The sequence below is a fragment of the Trachypithecus francoisi genome, unplaced genomic scaffold (assembly GCF_009764315.1).
Source record: "Trachypithecus francoisi isolate TF-2019V2 unplaced genomic scaffold, Tfra_2.0 Lachesis_group3, whole genome shotgun sequence".
Taxonomy (NCBI): domain Eukaryota; kingdom Metazoa; phylum Chordata; class Mammalia; order Primates; family Cercopithecidae; genus Trachypithecus; species Trachypithecus francoisi.
In genome coordinates, this window is record NW_022681468.1 from 117505916 (window position 1) to 117520397 (window position 14482).

A 14482-nucleotide genomic window follows, 5' to 3' on the forward strand; every position below is an offset into this window, starting at 1 on the left:
AAAATGGAATACTATGTGATTTTTGAAAAGAATGCAGCAAATATACATTCTGACATGAAGAAATGACTGAATATTGCTTGGTGAAAGAAAAAAGCATAACACACACACATACACAAAAGTGTGGCAGGTCACTTTTTTGAGATACTAATTTGTATTTGATTTTCTATCTTTATTCCTCCACCTCCTCCTCCAGTTTGAAAGAGTAGCCAAGTCCTTAGATGTTATTGCTTTGTTTTTGTGCAGGACAGAAAACAAAAGCTGCTAGAGGTCAGCAGCTTTCCCTCCCAGGAGTGCAAGCCTAGGCTTTCATTAAGAGTAAAGTGGATGTCCTTGAGGGGCCAGCCCAGTGAGACGAGGAGGGCACATTTTGAGAGAGAGAGAGAGAGAGAGAGAGACAGAGAGCAAGACAGAGAGAGAGAGACAGACAGAGACAGAGAGCGAGAGAGTGAGAGACACAGAAACAGAGTAAGACAGAGACAGAGAGCAAGAGAGACAGAGACAGAGAGCAGGAGAGACAGAGACAGAGAGGAAGAGAGACAGAGAGGGACAGAGACAGAAAGCGAGAGAGACAGAGAGCAAGAGAGACAGAGAGAGATAGAGACAGAGAGCAAGAGAGACAGAGAGAGAGACAGACAGTGAGAGAGACAGAGAGCAAGGGAAACAGATACAGAGACAGAGAGCAAGAGAGAGACAGAGACAGAGAGCAAGAGAGACAGAGACAGAGAGCAAGAAACAGAGAGACAGAGAGCAAGAGACAGAGAAACCGAGTGTGAGAGAGAATGTGAGAAAGAGAGAGCAAAAGAGAGAGACAGAGAGTCAGAGAGGGATAGACAGAGAGAGAGACAGAGACAGAGAGTCAGTGAGCGAGAGAGAGAAAAAAAAGAGAGGTTTTCAAGGTGGAGGAGAGGTAGGAGTCTGGGGTCTTGGGTTTCCTGAGTGACATGGATCCTTAGGTGTACCAATGTCCGGTGTCCCAGGAGGAAGCCACACTTGCAGTGGGAGAGGGGGCCTGGCTGCCAGCCTCACCAGCTTCCTGTGCCCCTCATGCAGGTTGGAAGGAGCAGAGCCCTAACCTGAAGGCCCCATGAGGCAGCTCCTGGTGGCACCTCAGCGGAATTAGTATGGACAGACCACCGGGGGGGTCTAGCCAATACTTTGGCTTGTCTAAGACTCTAGATCTTTCCTTATATCTGGAGTGAGAATGTGTGTGTGTGTGTGTGTGTGTGTGTGTGTAACCCCCAAGCAGACTGCGATTGAATTATCTACTGGTTTCAAAGAAGGGTGAAGTTGAGGTCAGATTTAAATTGACTAATGGAAAATAATAATATGCAATGTTCCTTGCACTTCTGAGATTGTAGATGATGATTCCAATGACTGGAAACATGTTTGTGTATGCATAGAAAAGGGCTAGGCAAAATCCCACCAAAGGGTTAGACTCCCTCTGGGAAGGGCATGGGGTTGGGAGCTGTTGATTTTTTTTTTTTTAATAGACTATTTTTTTAGAACAGTTTTAGGTTCACAGCAAAAGTGAGTAGAAAGAACAGAGTTCCCATACACCTCCTCCCACCACACAGGCACAGGGTCCCTAACTACCATCATCCCACATAAGAGTGGTACATGTGTGACTGATGACCCTACATGGCCACGTCATTATCGTTTAGAGTTCACAGTCCATACAAGGGTTCACACCTGGGGGTGCACACTCTGTGGGTCTGGACAAGAGCACAGTGACAGGCATCCGCCAGTGTAGTATCACACAGAGTAGAGTCACTGCCCTGAAATCCTCTGTGTTCCACCTGTCTATCCCTCTGTCCTCCCAGCCACTGGCAACCACTGATCTTTTTGCTGTCTCCATAGTTTTAACTTTTCTAGAATGTCATATAGTTGGAATCAAACAATAGGTAGTCTTTTCAGATTGGCCTCTTTCATTTAGTAATATGCATGGAAGGTTTCTCCATGTCTCTTTGTGACGTGATGATGGCTCATTTATTTTTAGCCCTAAATAATATTCCATTAGTTTTTACCTATCCACCTATTGAAGGACTTCTTGGTGGCTTCCAAGTTTTGGCAATTATGTGGCAGTTGCTTTTGACTGTATATATTTCTATTTTGACTGAATATTGTTCAAGTGTGTATCATTTTAATACAAAATAAGGAGGCAAATTCTAGGGTTACTGTAGAACACAGTTAAAACTACAAGGGGGTGGCCGGGCGCAGTGGCTCACACCTGTAATCCCAGCACTTTCGGAGGCCGAGGTGGGTGGATCACAAGGTCAGGAGATCAAGACTGTCCTGGATAACACAGTGAAACCCCGTTTCTACTAAAAATACAAAATAGCCGGGGGTGTTGGTGGGCGCCTGTAGTCCCAGCTACTTGGGAGGCTGAGGCAGGAGAATGGTGTAAACCCAGGAGGCAGAGCTTGTAGTGAGCTGAGATCGAGCCACTGCACTCCAGCCTGGGTGACAGAGTGAGACTCCATCTCAAAAAAAAAAAAAAAAAAAAAAAAAAACAACAACTACAAGGCAGGTGGGTGAGGTGGCTCATGCCTGTAATCCCAACATTTTGGGAGGCTGAGGTGGGAGGATTGCTTGAGCCCAGCAGTTGAAGATCAGCCAGGGCAACATCGCAAGACCCCATTTCAGCAATAACAGCAACAAAACTGACAATAATTAGGGCTTTCTCAGCACTTTTTTTTTTTTTGAGACAGTCTCACTTTGTCACCCAGGCTGGAGTGCAGAAGGCTCACTGTACCCTGTGTCTCCCAGGTTCAAGTGATTCTTGTGTCTCAGTCTCTTGAGTACCTGGGATTACAGGTGAGTGCCACTACATCCAGCTACTTTGTGTACTTTCAGCAGAGATGGGGTTTCGCCATACGTCCAGGCTGGTCTTGAACTCCTGGGCTCAAGCAATCTGCCCACCTCGGCTTCCCAAAGTGCTGGGATCACAGGCGTGATCCACCACACCAGGCCTCTCAGCTTTTTGCCAGGGCTTTCTTACTTAGTTGGCTATTATGCTTCATGGTTTCAAATATGACATGCAAATATGACCAACAAAATCAGAATCTGGTATGTTGATATAAATGAGAACTGTCCAAGATGTTGTTGGACAAAAAAATTTAAAAAGTCTTTTCAGTGCCTTGTTCTGGGCTCTACGCGAGGATGGACAACAAATTTATTCAGTCTCTTACCATGTCCTCTCCTGTGCCAAAAACCACCTTGTAGGGTTTTTCTTCTATTTTGTACACTGGGAATCAGAGAGGTTGCTGACTCACCTGAGGGTACACAGCAAGAAGGTGTAGAGCTAGATTCCAACTCTGCCTCTGGACTCCAGTGACATGGAAGAGGAAGCCTGGTCACAATGCCCCTGCTTACTAACTTTTTACAGGTGACCCCTCTAGACCTTCCCTGTCCCACGGAGCTGATCCCAGAACCCCCATGCTATTCATGAGCTGAGACCCATCAGGTCTGACAGAAATCATCATCATCCTGATAGATCTCAAATAGTCTGTCTGGTTATCCCTGTAAACCAGCAATCTTATCCCTGTAAACCAGCAAACCAGACCCCAGAAATCTTATCCAAACTTGGTTTCTCAAACTGTGGATTGCTTCTGGACATGACATAAAAATTTTCTGTTGCACACTTTGCTGACTTGGAGTTTGGACAACACACCCACCCCATGTGCTGGGGACACACCGGCTGTTGTCCTCCCCGGTCTGTAGCAATCAGATAACCTGGTTATCCCATCCAAAGTTCAGGGAAGGGATGTGGCAGGTTTGGCATCTGTACCTTTATTTTCTTCTAGGATAGGGATTGGACCAAGTAACGTCTCAGCCATATAACAAGCACAAAGTATGGTCACACGGGCCCTCCTCAGGTCACTGCCCAGGTGTGGGACCAGGACAGTTATCAACTTATTCTACCTAAGCTTCCATTTCCTTACTCTTAAAATAAGGCTAATAATAGTACTTCCCTCCAAGTACCTACCTCTGTCATGAGAATTCAAAGAACTAATCTATGCAAAGTGCTCAGCACAGCAGTTTCTAAGCCCTTGCACACAGCAAGGACTCAGTGTGTGTGAGGTATAATTACCATGAATACTTCCGCAGACCTTCCTATTTTAAGGAAGGAAAAGACTGTCTGCATTTGGGTGGTGGGCTCCATCATCCTCTGGTAGAGAAATGTCTGCAGACTCAGAGAGCAGTCCCATGCCCAGTGCCAGCCGAGAGAAAGCTGCCCGCTCTGTCCATAAGCAGAGCCCACCAGGAAGACTCAACATGGATTGTTAGGTGTGAACTCATTATTCTTGTCTTATAGGTCAAAGTATTATTAACAGAAACAAAAGGGGAAGCAAGAGAAAAGGCATACAGTAGACAGATAATGGCCCCCTAAAGATGTCCACATCCCAATCCCTGGAATCTGTGAACATACTACCTTACATAACAAAAAGGGACTTTGCAGGTGAGACTAAATTATAGATTTTGAGAAGGAGAGATTATCCTGGATGACTTGGGTGGGCCCAGTATAATCTCAAGCGTCCTTATAAAGGAAAGAGAGAGGAAGATGAGAGTCAGAGAGGAGATGTGATGAGGCCAGGGTCAGAGAGAGATCTGAAAGCGCCACCCTGATGGCTTTGAAGGTGAAACCAAGGAAGGCAAATGGCTCCTAGAAGTTGGAAAAGGCAAGGAAGTGGGTTCTCTCCTAGAGCCTCCGGAGAGAGAGTGGCCCTGATGACACCTTCATTTTGTCCAAGTGAAACCCATTTCATACTTCTAACCTCCAGAACTTTAAGAGAGTAAATGTGAATTGTTTTTTCTTAATTTTGAGATAGGGTCTCACTCTGTCGTCCAGGCTGGAGTGCAGTGGTGCGATCACAGCTTGCTGCAGCCCCAACCTCCTTGGGCTCAGATGATTCTCCCACCTCAGCCTCCTGAGTAGCTGGGATGGTAGGCACACACCACCACGTCTGGCTCATTTCTGTATTTTTTTTTGTAGAGACAGGGGTTTCTACAAAACCAGGCTGGTCTCGAACCCCCGGGTCCAAGTGGTCCATCTGCTAGATCCCACAGTGCTAGGATTACAGGCATGAGCCCCCTTGCCTGGCCTGGAAACTAGTATAAAGCATTTCAAATGTTGAACTGGCAGGGCAGACCCAGGATGCTCATGCCATTTTTGAATCGAGTAAATGAAACAGTTTCAGGGCTCAGACAAATGGTGCAGACTGCTCCAATGTCAAGGCCCCTTGGCTTTGAAATATGCGTCCCTGGATTTTCTCTGTGTTGGATGCACAAGAATTGAGAGAGAGAGAAGGCTTACAAGGAAATGACCAGAGTCCCTGGCCACAAGACAAGGGATTCTACCTGGTCTCCTGTGGGGTGGCACCTGGGGGCTGATGGCGTTGGTCCCCATGATCACGTACTCGTAGTGCACGCCTGGGTTTGGCTGCTGGTGTATCATCTGCTGACACAAAAATCAGTGTTACTGCACTTGGCACGTACTCACACCCCTTCTCCTGCTGGCTTGGGTTTCAGTGGCATTTGCAGAACTACTGATAAATGACTGGATTGGTTCACTCTAGTAACGCATCTAGTAACATCAGTGAACCTGTGGCAGATTAAACGAAGTTATTTCCAGATGGCTTTTTATCATTTACTTTTGAAGAATGAAGAACTTAGGCTGAGCAAATCAGAAGAAAAGCAACCTAAGAGTCAAGATTTTCTAAACTCCAAAGGAGAAGATGGAACAATGGTAGCAGAACCTTTCTGTCCTTAGATTTTGCTCAGCGCTCTCGAAACGTCCAACACAGATAAATACATGTACATTGCAGGAGACCTGTTTTAACACTAGGTGGCGCGATAAAGTCATGCAAATAAGCAGCAGACCTTCTGGACAGAGTCACCCCGGGATCCTTCAGGTTCCTTCAAAGTTCTTGACCTGGCTGGTGAGGCTGGCCCCCAGGTCTGTCCCTCTCATTCACAGAAAGTCTCAGAAACACAAAGAAATGGGGTCATGAAAGCAGGTAGAAGGGACCCAAATCTTGCTGGGTCATACCTCTTAGGAATGATGACAAAAATAGGACAGCAAGCAGGAATCTACATAGGGCTGTGGAAGTCAGCAGCTGAACATTAACTGGGCTGAAAACTTATTAAATGAGCATGGCCCAATAGAAAACGTCCCTCCTTATCGGATTTTGAGCACACAGTCCTTGCTGCCCATGGCTTTCCTGAGGGGAAGCAGGGTGGTGGGCTAAACCGAGCAGCAGAATGAGAACCCACAGTGTAAATATGAGCTGTGCAAGGAGCCACGGTCAGGTTTGATGTCTCTGTCTCCGCTGCTTTACAAAGCAGCTCTCTTGCTGACCAGCTGTGTAACCTAGAGCAAGCCCCTTTGCCCCGCAGTTTTTGATTTCCTCCTTGGGAAAGGAAGAAGTTAGAATCATGTCGCTCTCAAAGATCCTTTCCAGCTAGAAGCATCTCTGAGTCTCTCCTGCATAGTGGGTCCTGTGTCTGTTCTTCCTGTTTACCACTCCCTTACCCACTTCCTCTTACCCACTCCCTACTGACGAAATGGGTCTTCATTTTATAAGTCACCCACAGGAAGGCAGACCTGAGAACCCCTGGGATTCTCCTACCCAAGAACCAATATCAAACCATCGGCGTTGCAGAAACATGGCGGTGGGCACTGAATCCCGAGGGACACAGTTGTGTGACCTCAGGTTCCTGCTGTGTATCCCTCATCCCCTTACTCCCTTTTCACACAATCTTCCTCTCGGTCTGCAGCTGGAAATCCTCCCTCCCTCTCCGGTGCCTCTTCTGCCTGAGCATTCTGCCAGTGCAAAACCTTGTCCCGTTTATGAAATTGCTGTTGGCTTCCATTCCTAGACCACCCACGGTAGGCCTTTAACAACCTGAATTTTTACCTCTGATGCCATTTGAAATGGATTCACAGTCAACCAACCAACTGGACAGTCTAAAAAAAAAAATTCAAAATCTACAACAAGACTTCCTTTGTAATTTCAAATCCACTAGGCCCAAGAGGAAAGGACATAGAACCCTGTGTAGGTGGAGAAGTGATGACAATGCAATTAATAATATTTCTAAAATTCTGACACAGCAAATATGTTAATCAGCTTAGCTTTGGGGACAGAAAGAATGTGTATACTCATGGGTGATCTCATTCTTTTTATCCAAATGTTATTTCAAGTTTTTATTTCTTATCACCCTTTATTTCCTGATCTTTTAAGAAGACTGGATTCTAGTGGTTTCCTTAAACATAAAGACCATTTAAAACTCTTGAGCAATTTAATATTTCAGTTTCACATAAAATAAATGAAGGTTTTGTCTTCTATGAAGCAGGGAGCTTCTAGTAAACCTCTCTACTGTGACTCTGAGCTTTATTGTTTCATCTGGAGGGCTCTGGAGCTCTCCTTTCTTCATTTGCTCTCAGAGTTTGAACAGGGCTGGGAGCTGGGAGCGGTCCTGCCTTCCTTTAGGTTCTTGCTTTCTTTTGCCATAAAAAGAAAACATGCCAAATTAGCATTATAAGGAAAGTGCCTGGAGGAGATCCAATGCTCATGGAATAAAGGGCATGTTTTGCCTCTGATTTGGTTCAACAAGTAAAGTTGGTTTTACTGGGTCAATAAACTCTGAAGGTAATAAGCATCTGGGGGAGCTGGAGGTTTCTATGAGCTAGGCTCATTCACAAGTAAAGGCAAAGATAAATGCCAAGCATTTAAGGGGTGCCTCCAACAGGCTCTGTTCAAAGGGTTTTTACTGAATATGGGCAATGATTTGTTGCTTATTTGTTCAGAGTATGTTCCTTTGAAGTGACAAGATTCAAAATCCAAAGAACAGTCCAGAAACATCCAAACTCACGTAGACATCCAAGATCTCATTGGTGGGACCTTCGGCCAAAAAGGACTCTCCAGCAGTGCTCGAAATCTCATTTGGACGCTTGTAGGTGAACATGGTCCCTCCGCCCTCGTATTTTCCTGGTCGATCAATTGCCCAGTTCCCATTGATGATGGAGCGTCCAGAACGACTTCGCAAGGCTGTTGAGAAAAATGAGGCAGTTCTTCGGGTAAGCCCAGGGTGTGCACAACAAACAGAACTGACTCCCCTAGTTTCTGGCTTCTTCATTCATCAAGGTTTTTGTTAGGATCCACTATGTGCCAGGCAGTGATCCAGGCCCTGGGGCACCATTAGGCATCTAGATGACATTGCCTTGGGCTTCATCACTTCTTCAACCCACTCTAATCCCTTCTATCACTTGGACTTAGTATAGAAATGCAGGGTGGGGGCTGCTTAGGTGAAAAGGATGTGGAAGCTGGGAGGGAAAGGAGAAAGAGGAGGAAGAGAAAAAAGGGGGGAAGGGAAACGGATTTCTATTATATACCATTATCTAGGTGAGAGGTTGCACATTGGCAGCCCACGAGCTGATTTTGGCCCATAGATGGGTTTAGTTTGGCTTCTCTGGTGTTATTAAAAAAAATAACTGAGCCCAATTTAAGAACTGAAATATTTTACATAAAAAATTTAGAGTTCTGGCTTCTCTTATAAACCAGGAAGACATGTTAACATTGGCTTCACACTCCCTCATTGCAGTAATCGGCTGGAGCCCAGGATGGCTGCTCCTCTCTGATGGGCCCTATATGCTCTGATTTGCCCCAGTCCTCACCCCTCCCTGTTGCCCCCCAACACTGAGGCTAAGTCTTAGTTTATTACTCCTTTATTTGTGAATATGGGTGATTTATATCATTTATCATACTTCCATTGTTCTTTTTCTTATCCGATTTTTTCTCCCCCCCACCCCACCTTTTTTTTGAGACAGGGTCTTGCTCTATCACACAGGCTGGAGTGCGGTGGTGTCATCCTGGCTCAGTGCAGCCTCAACCTCCTGGGCTCAAGGAATCCTCCTGCTTCAGCCTTCTGAGTAGCTGGGACTACAGGCACGCAACACACCTGGCTAATCTGTGTGTGTGTGTGTGTGTGTGTTTGTTATATATATATATATATGAGATGTGTGATATATATATATTATTATTATTATTAATTTTTTTTTAAGAGATGGGGTTTTGCCATGTTGCCCAGGCTGGTCTCAAACTCCTGAGCTCAAGCGATCCGCCTGCCTCAGCCTCCCAAAGTGCTGGGATTACAGGTGTTAGTCACTGTACCTGGCCCAGAATTTTTCTTATAATTCTCTCTACTTACATGTCTAGTACAAGTGGCAAAGCTAAAGCCAAGAGGGTCACATGATTTTCTCCTTACCTGGTCAGCTTCATTCATTTCTATGACCTTTCTGACTTCCTGAGCATCTGAGGCTGTGGGTAGTGTTAGATACCCCACATGCACTGTCAAATTTAATCATCACAACATTGAAGAGCAGATGTTATAATCCCCATTTTTTAGAGTGGCTCAGAGATGGGAGGGAACTTGTTCAAGTTCATGAGGCCCATCGGGGTCAGACCTGTGATTTCGAGTCTGTACTCACGAAGGTGGTATGAAAGGAGAAGGGGGCAAGGAACAAGGTGTTGGAGTTCACAGGAGAAGAAAGGGTGGCATCTGGAAATAGAACTTTTTCAGCTATCCTTGGCACCTGGAAACCCACAAGCCAATGGAGGACTGGTTTAGAGAAGGTCCTTTGTTTTTTGAGATGGAGTTTCACTCTTGTTGCCCAGGCTGGAGTGCAATGGTGCGATCTCGGCTCACTGCAACCTCCACCTCCCAGGTTCAAGTGATTCTCCTGCCTCAGCCTCCCGAGTAGCTAAGATTACAGGCACCCACCACCACGCTCTGCTAATTTTTATATTTTAGTAGAGACGGGATTTCACCATGTTGGTCAGGCCGGTCTTGAACTCCTGACCTCAGATGATCTGCCCGCCTCAGCCTCCCAAAGTGCTGGGATTACAGGTGTGAGCCACTGTGCCCAGCCGGATCACTTTTGAAGAAGTGTGGTTCTTCATAAAGACTAGCCCCAAATCTATTCTTCCTCATTTTCTACCCTTGACCCTTTTTTGCCACTCAATAAGCTGAATTGATCTTGTAACTCAGTAGTGAAACATCTGCAGCTTTGCCCTCCCTGCATCCATGGCACCAGCCAGCCCAGTGTGGAGTCTACAGGGGGAGCCCAGCAGTGGTCCATACAATATCTACCATTTTCTCACTTCCCACTAATTCCTTAACAATCTCCAATCTGGCTCCTGCCCCTATCATTCCATTGAGGAAATTTAAAATTAGTGTCACCAAGACCCCCACGTGGCTACATCCAATGGGTGTTTCCCAGGCCTCTTCTTTTCAGATGTCGTGGCAGCACTTAGCACTATTCCATCCTATCTGAAACTCTTCCCCTGGCTTCTGGGACACCACACTCCCCTTGCTTTCCTCCTGCTCTCAGGCTGCTCATTTCTGTTTTCTTTTCTGTCTCATCTTTCTCTGCCTGGCTATTAAATATCAGAATTTCTTAAGGAATGAGCAGACCTGCTTCAGGTACTGTATTCCTTTAATGAGCAGTTTCCTAGGACCATGATTTCAACTACCGTATATGAATGACTCACAAATTTATGTCGACAGGCCAAACTTTGCCTCTGCCCTTAGAATTTCATATGTAATTACCTCCTTGCCAGCTTCAGTCAGACGTCTTGTCTAAGGCTGAACCCAGCCAACTCCAGCCTCAGTGTTTCTTATCTCAGTAAATGGTACCACCATCCATGTAATCACAAACCCAGGAATCATCCTGGATACCTCCTCTCTTCCTATCCCCCGAAATCTAACCCATTATCAAATCTTATTTAACCACCTCCACCTCTCTTCATGTCCACTGCCATGATCCAGGGTCAGGCTACCATGAGATCTCATCTGGACTAATAAAATATCTTCTAATCTTCCTGTTTCTCTTCTGTTCAGCTAGAATGTTTTCAGAATGTAGATTAGATCACCAACGATGGCTCAAAATCCCAGCATTTTGGGAGGCCAAGGCAGGCGGATCACAAGGTCAGGAAATCGAGACCATCCTGGCTAAGACGGGGAAACTCCGTCTCTACTAAAAATACAAAAAATTAGCCGGGCATGGTGGTGGGTGCCTGTAGTCCCAGCTACTTGGGAGGCTGAGGCAGGAGAATGAACCTGGGAGGCGGAGCTTGCAGTGAGCTGAGATCAAGCCACTGCACTCCAACCTGGCCGACAGAGCAAGACTCTGTCTCAAAAAAAAAAAAATAAAAAAAAAAAAAATAAATAAATATATATATATCCCACTATAGAGGCCTCCTCCCCCATATGCTGCAGCCCAGCCTCATCTTGCATCACTGTTCTTCTCTCTGTGCTCTGCTCCTGGGCCTTCTTTTAGCCCACCTACAACATCATCTTCCCTCCACAGTGCTGTCCCTTCTTCCAGAAATGCTCCTCCCTCAACTCCAAGTCCTATTCATTCATTCTTCTTCTTCTTCTTCTTCTTCTTCTTCTTCTTCTTCTTCTTCTTCTTCTTCTTCTTCTTCTTCTTCTTCCTCCTCCTCCTCCTCCTCCTCCTCCTCCTCCTCCTTCTTCTTTTCTCTCTCTCTCTCTCTCTCTTTTTTTTTTTAAGACAAGGTTTCACTCCTGCCTCCCAGGCTGGAGTGCAGTGGGACGATCATGGCTTACTGTTCACTGCAACCTCCTCCTCCCAGGCTCAAGCAATGCTCCTGCCTCAGCTTCCCACAGGTGCACACCAACAGAGTCGGCTAATTTTTGTATGTTTTGTAGAGATGGGGGTTTCACCATGTTGCCCAGGCTGGGTCTTGAATTCCTAAGCTCAAGCAATCCTCCTGCCTTGGCCTCCCAAAGTGCTGGGATTACAGGTGTAAGCTACTGCGCCTGGCCCTATTCATTCTTTAGATGTCCATTTTTCCAGGGCAGTCTTCTCCCACCCCCAGTCCAGGCCCTTCTCTTCCCTGCCATGGTCTAAGAGCTGCAAGAACCTTTCTTTCAAGGCATTTAATTCAGTTTAATTCAGTTTGTCCATACACTTACTGAGAGAATTATTTGATCAATGTTTGTCTCCTAATACACTGCCAGCTCCAAAAGATTTCATCACCATTACAGTTTAAGAGTCTAGCACAGTGGTTGCCACATAGTAGGAACTGAATGTTTACACAGCAGACAAGGGCAAATAGCACAACAGAAAAGCAAAGAATAATAAATAGACAATTCACAGAAAACCAAGTGCAAGTACTCCATAAACAAATGAAAAGATGCTTTGCCTTACTTATAATTCAAGAAATGAAAATCAAAGCCACAGTGGGATCATCCTGACCATCCAAATTAGCAAACGTTTAATATTGCAAGTATTGCCAGGAGGGTAAGCAAGCAAATATCCATGGCATTGCTGGTGGGAATGTAAACAGACTCAACCATGTTGGAGGGCAATTTGATTACACGGCTAAAACTTTAAATGCCCATACACCCTGACCCCAAATCTCTACTTCTAGGAAACTACTTGAGAGATAGACTTCTGTAAGTATACAAAAATGTTTGTAACAAGGATATTATCTGCCGATTTTTTTAAAATAGAGAGAAAAAAACCTCACCTAAATGTTCATCCATAGAACATTGCTTAAGATGGTTGTAACACTGGCTATCTACACAATGGAACACCAAGTGACTCAAAAAAGAATGAGCTAGGTCTGTGTGTGTGGGTTTGGAAAGAATTCCATGATACATTTGTGAAAGAAACAAAAATTCAGAACAGTGTGTTAGGTACAATCCTGTTGGTGCACACTTTTAAATAAAAGAATAGATGTAAGATATATACATCAAATGTTTAGAGAAGGTTAGTCATAAAACTAGTAACATTTAGGACAGGAACTGGGCTTTATGTTGGGATGGGAGATGAGAAGCGAGACATTTATTTCTCATTTGATGCCTTTTACTGCCATTTACAATTTGTTTTACCATACGCATGTATTACCTTCTTTAAAGTTTAAACATTTTGAATCAATATGACGGACATGGTACAAGCAGAAATACTTGTGAAAGGTATTTTCTCTTTTTTATAGCTTCTTCTTACAATCCCATTCACAGTATCAAAAATGCAGAATTGAGGTAGGTTCTGGCTACGATTTTATTGCTTTTAATGGGAATATCGTAGAAGAGGTTATCATCTGGTAACTAAAAAGTCCATTAAAGAACCATTTGAAAGACTGCACAGGAGGAATCTGCAAGGACCTCCCTATGAGATTAAAAATTGAGACCTTGAATCTTTTTTACCATCTATACTTTTACTCACCCATTCCCTCTAAAGGTTTGGGTTAATCTTGAATCATACAATAGCAAATAATTTTTAAAATGCCACAACAGATTATTAGCAAATGTGGTCCTGATTCCATAGGTCCATGAATTGGCTTCTGAAACAGCTCAAAAACTAGCCCCCATCTGGCCTTCCATATCAAAAACAGCTGCGGCTACAATTTATATGCCTGCAAGCAGTTCCAGGGCTAGGAATGGCATCCAGAACTACCTCACAAAAGGGTGCAGGTGGCTCCGGGCTTTTCCTAGAGGCTGTGTTCACCGAAGGTCAAGCTTTAACAAAGTCTTTTTGAAGGGCAACCTCATAGCTATGTCAATATAAAGATACCTTCACTTTCATTTGACATTTGGGTTTTATTCCTTTTTTTTTTTTTTTTTTTTTGAGACAGGGTCTCAGTCTGTCACCAGGCTGGAGTGCAGTGGCACCATTACAGCTCACTGTAACCTCGAACTCCTGGGCTCAAGGAATCCTCCTGCCTTGACCTCCTCAAGTGCTGGGATTACAGGTGTGAACCATCATGCCTGGCCCCTTATTCCAGTTTTGGTGCTGGGCAAATATTTTTAGCTTAAACTGTGGGTACCAACAATGCCATTCTCCAAGATTCAGGTAACAAGAGCTTATATATGCAAGCCCTGATTATCATATACTTTAATCCCATAATCTTTTATGTATTTAGGTTTTTTTTGAGACAGAGTCTCACTCTGTTACTCAGGTTGGAGTGCAGTGGCACGATTCTCCTGGGTTTAAACAATTCTCCTGCCTCAGCCCCTTGAGTAGCTGGGATTACAGGCGTGTGCCACCACACCCAGCTAATTTTTTTTTTTTTAGACAGAATCTCACTCTGTCACCAGGCTGGAGTGCAGTGGCGCAATCTCGGCTCACTGCAACCTCTGCCTCCCGGGTTCAAGCGATTCTCCTGTCGCAGCATCCCGAGTAGCTGGACTATAGGCGCCACCACGCCCAGCTAATTTTTGTAGTTTTAGTAGAAACAGGGTTTTACCATGTTGGCCAGGATGATCTCGATCTCTTGACCTTGTGATCTGCCTGCCTCGGCCTCCCAAAGTGCTGGGATTACAGGCACAGGGGTGAGCCACCATGCCCAGTCTTTGTTTTTGTAATTTTTTTTTTTTTTATTATACTCTAAGTTCTAGGGTACATGTGCATAACGTGCAGGTTTGTTACATATGTATACTTGTGCCATGTTGGTGT

General features: G+C 44.9%; 1 protein-coding gene across 3 annotated transcripts in view; it reads right to left on the reverse strand.

Moving 5' to 3' along the window:
- THSD4 (thrombospondin type 1 domain containing 4) overlaps positions 1 to 14482 on the reverse strand; it is a 702948-nt gene that overhangs the window by 52070 nt on the left and 636396 nt on the right. For all 3 annotated transcript variants that reach the window (XM_033189536.1, XM_033189537.1, XM_033189538.1), the window contains 2 exons: positions 7873 to 8048; positions 5359 to 5455 (listed from right to left, as the gene is read on the reverse strand). In XM_033189536.1, coding sequence (XP_033045427.1) covers positions 5359 to 5455; positions 7873 to 8048 — 273 coding nt within the window. The remainder of the gene's footprint in view (positions 1 to 5358; positions 5456 to 7872; positions 8049 to 14482) is intronic.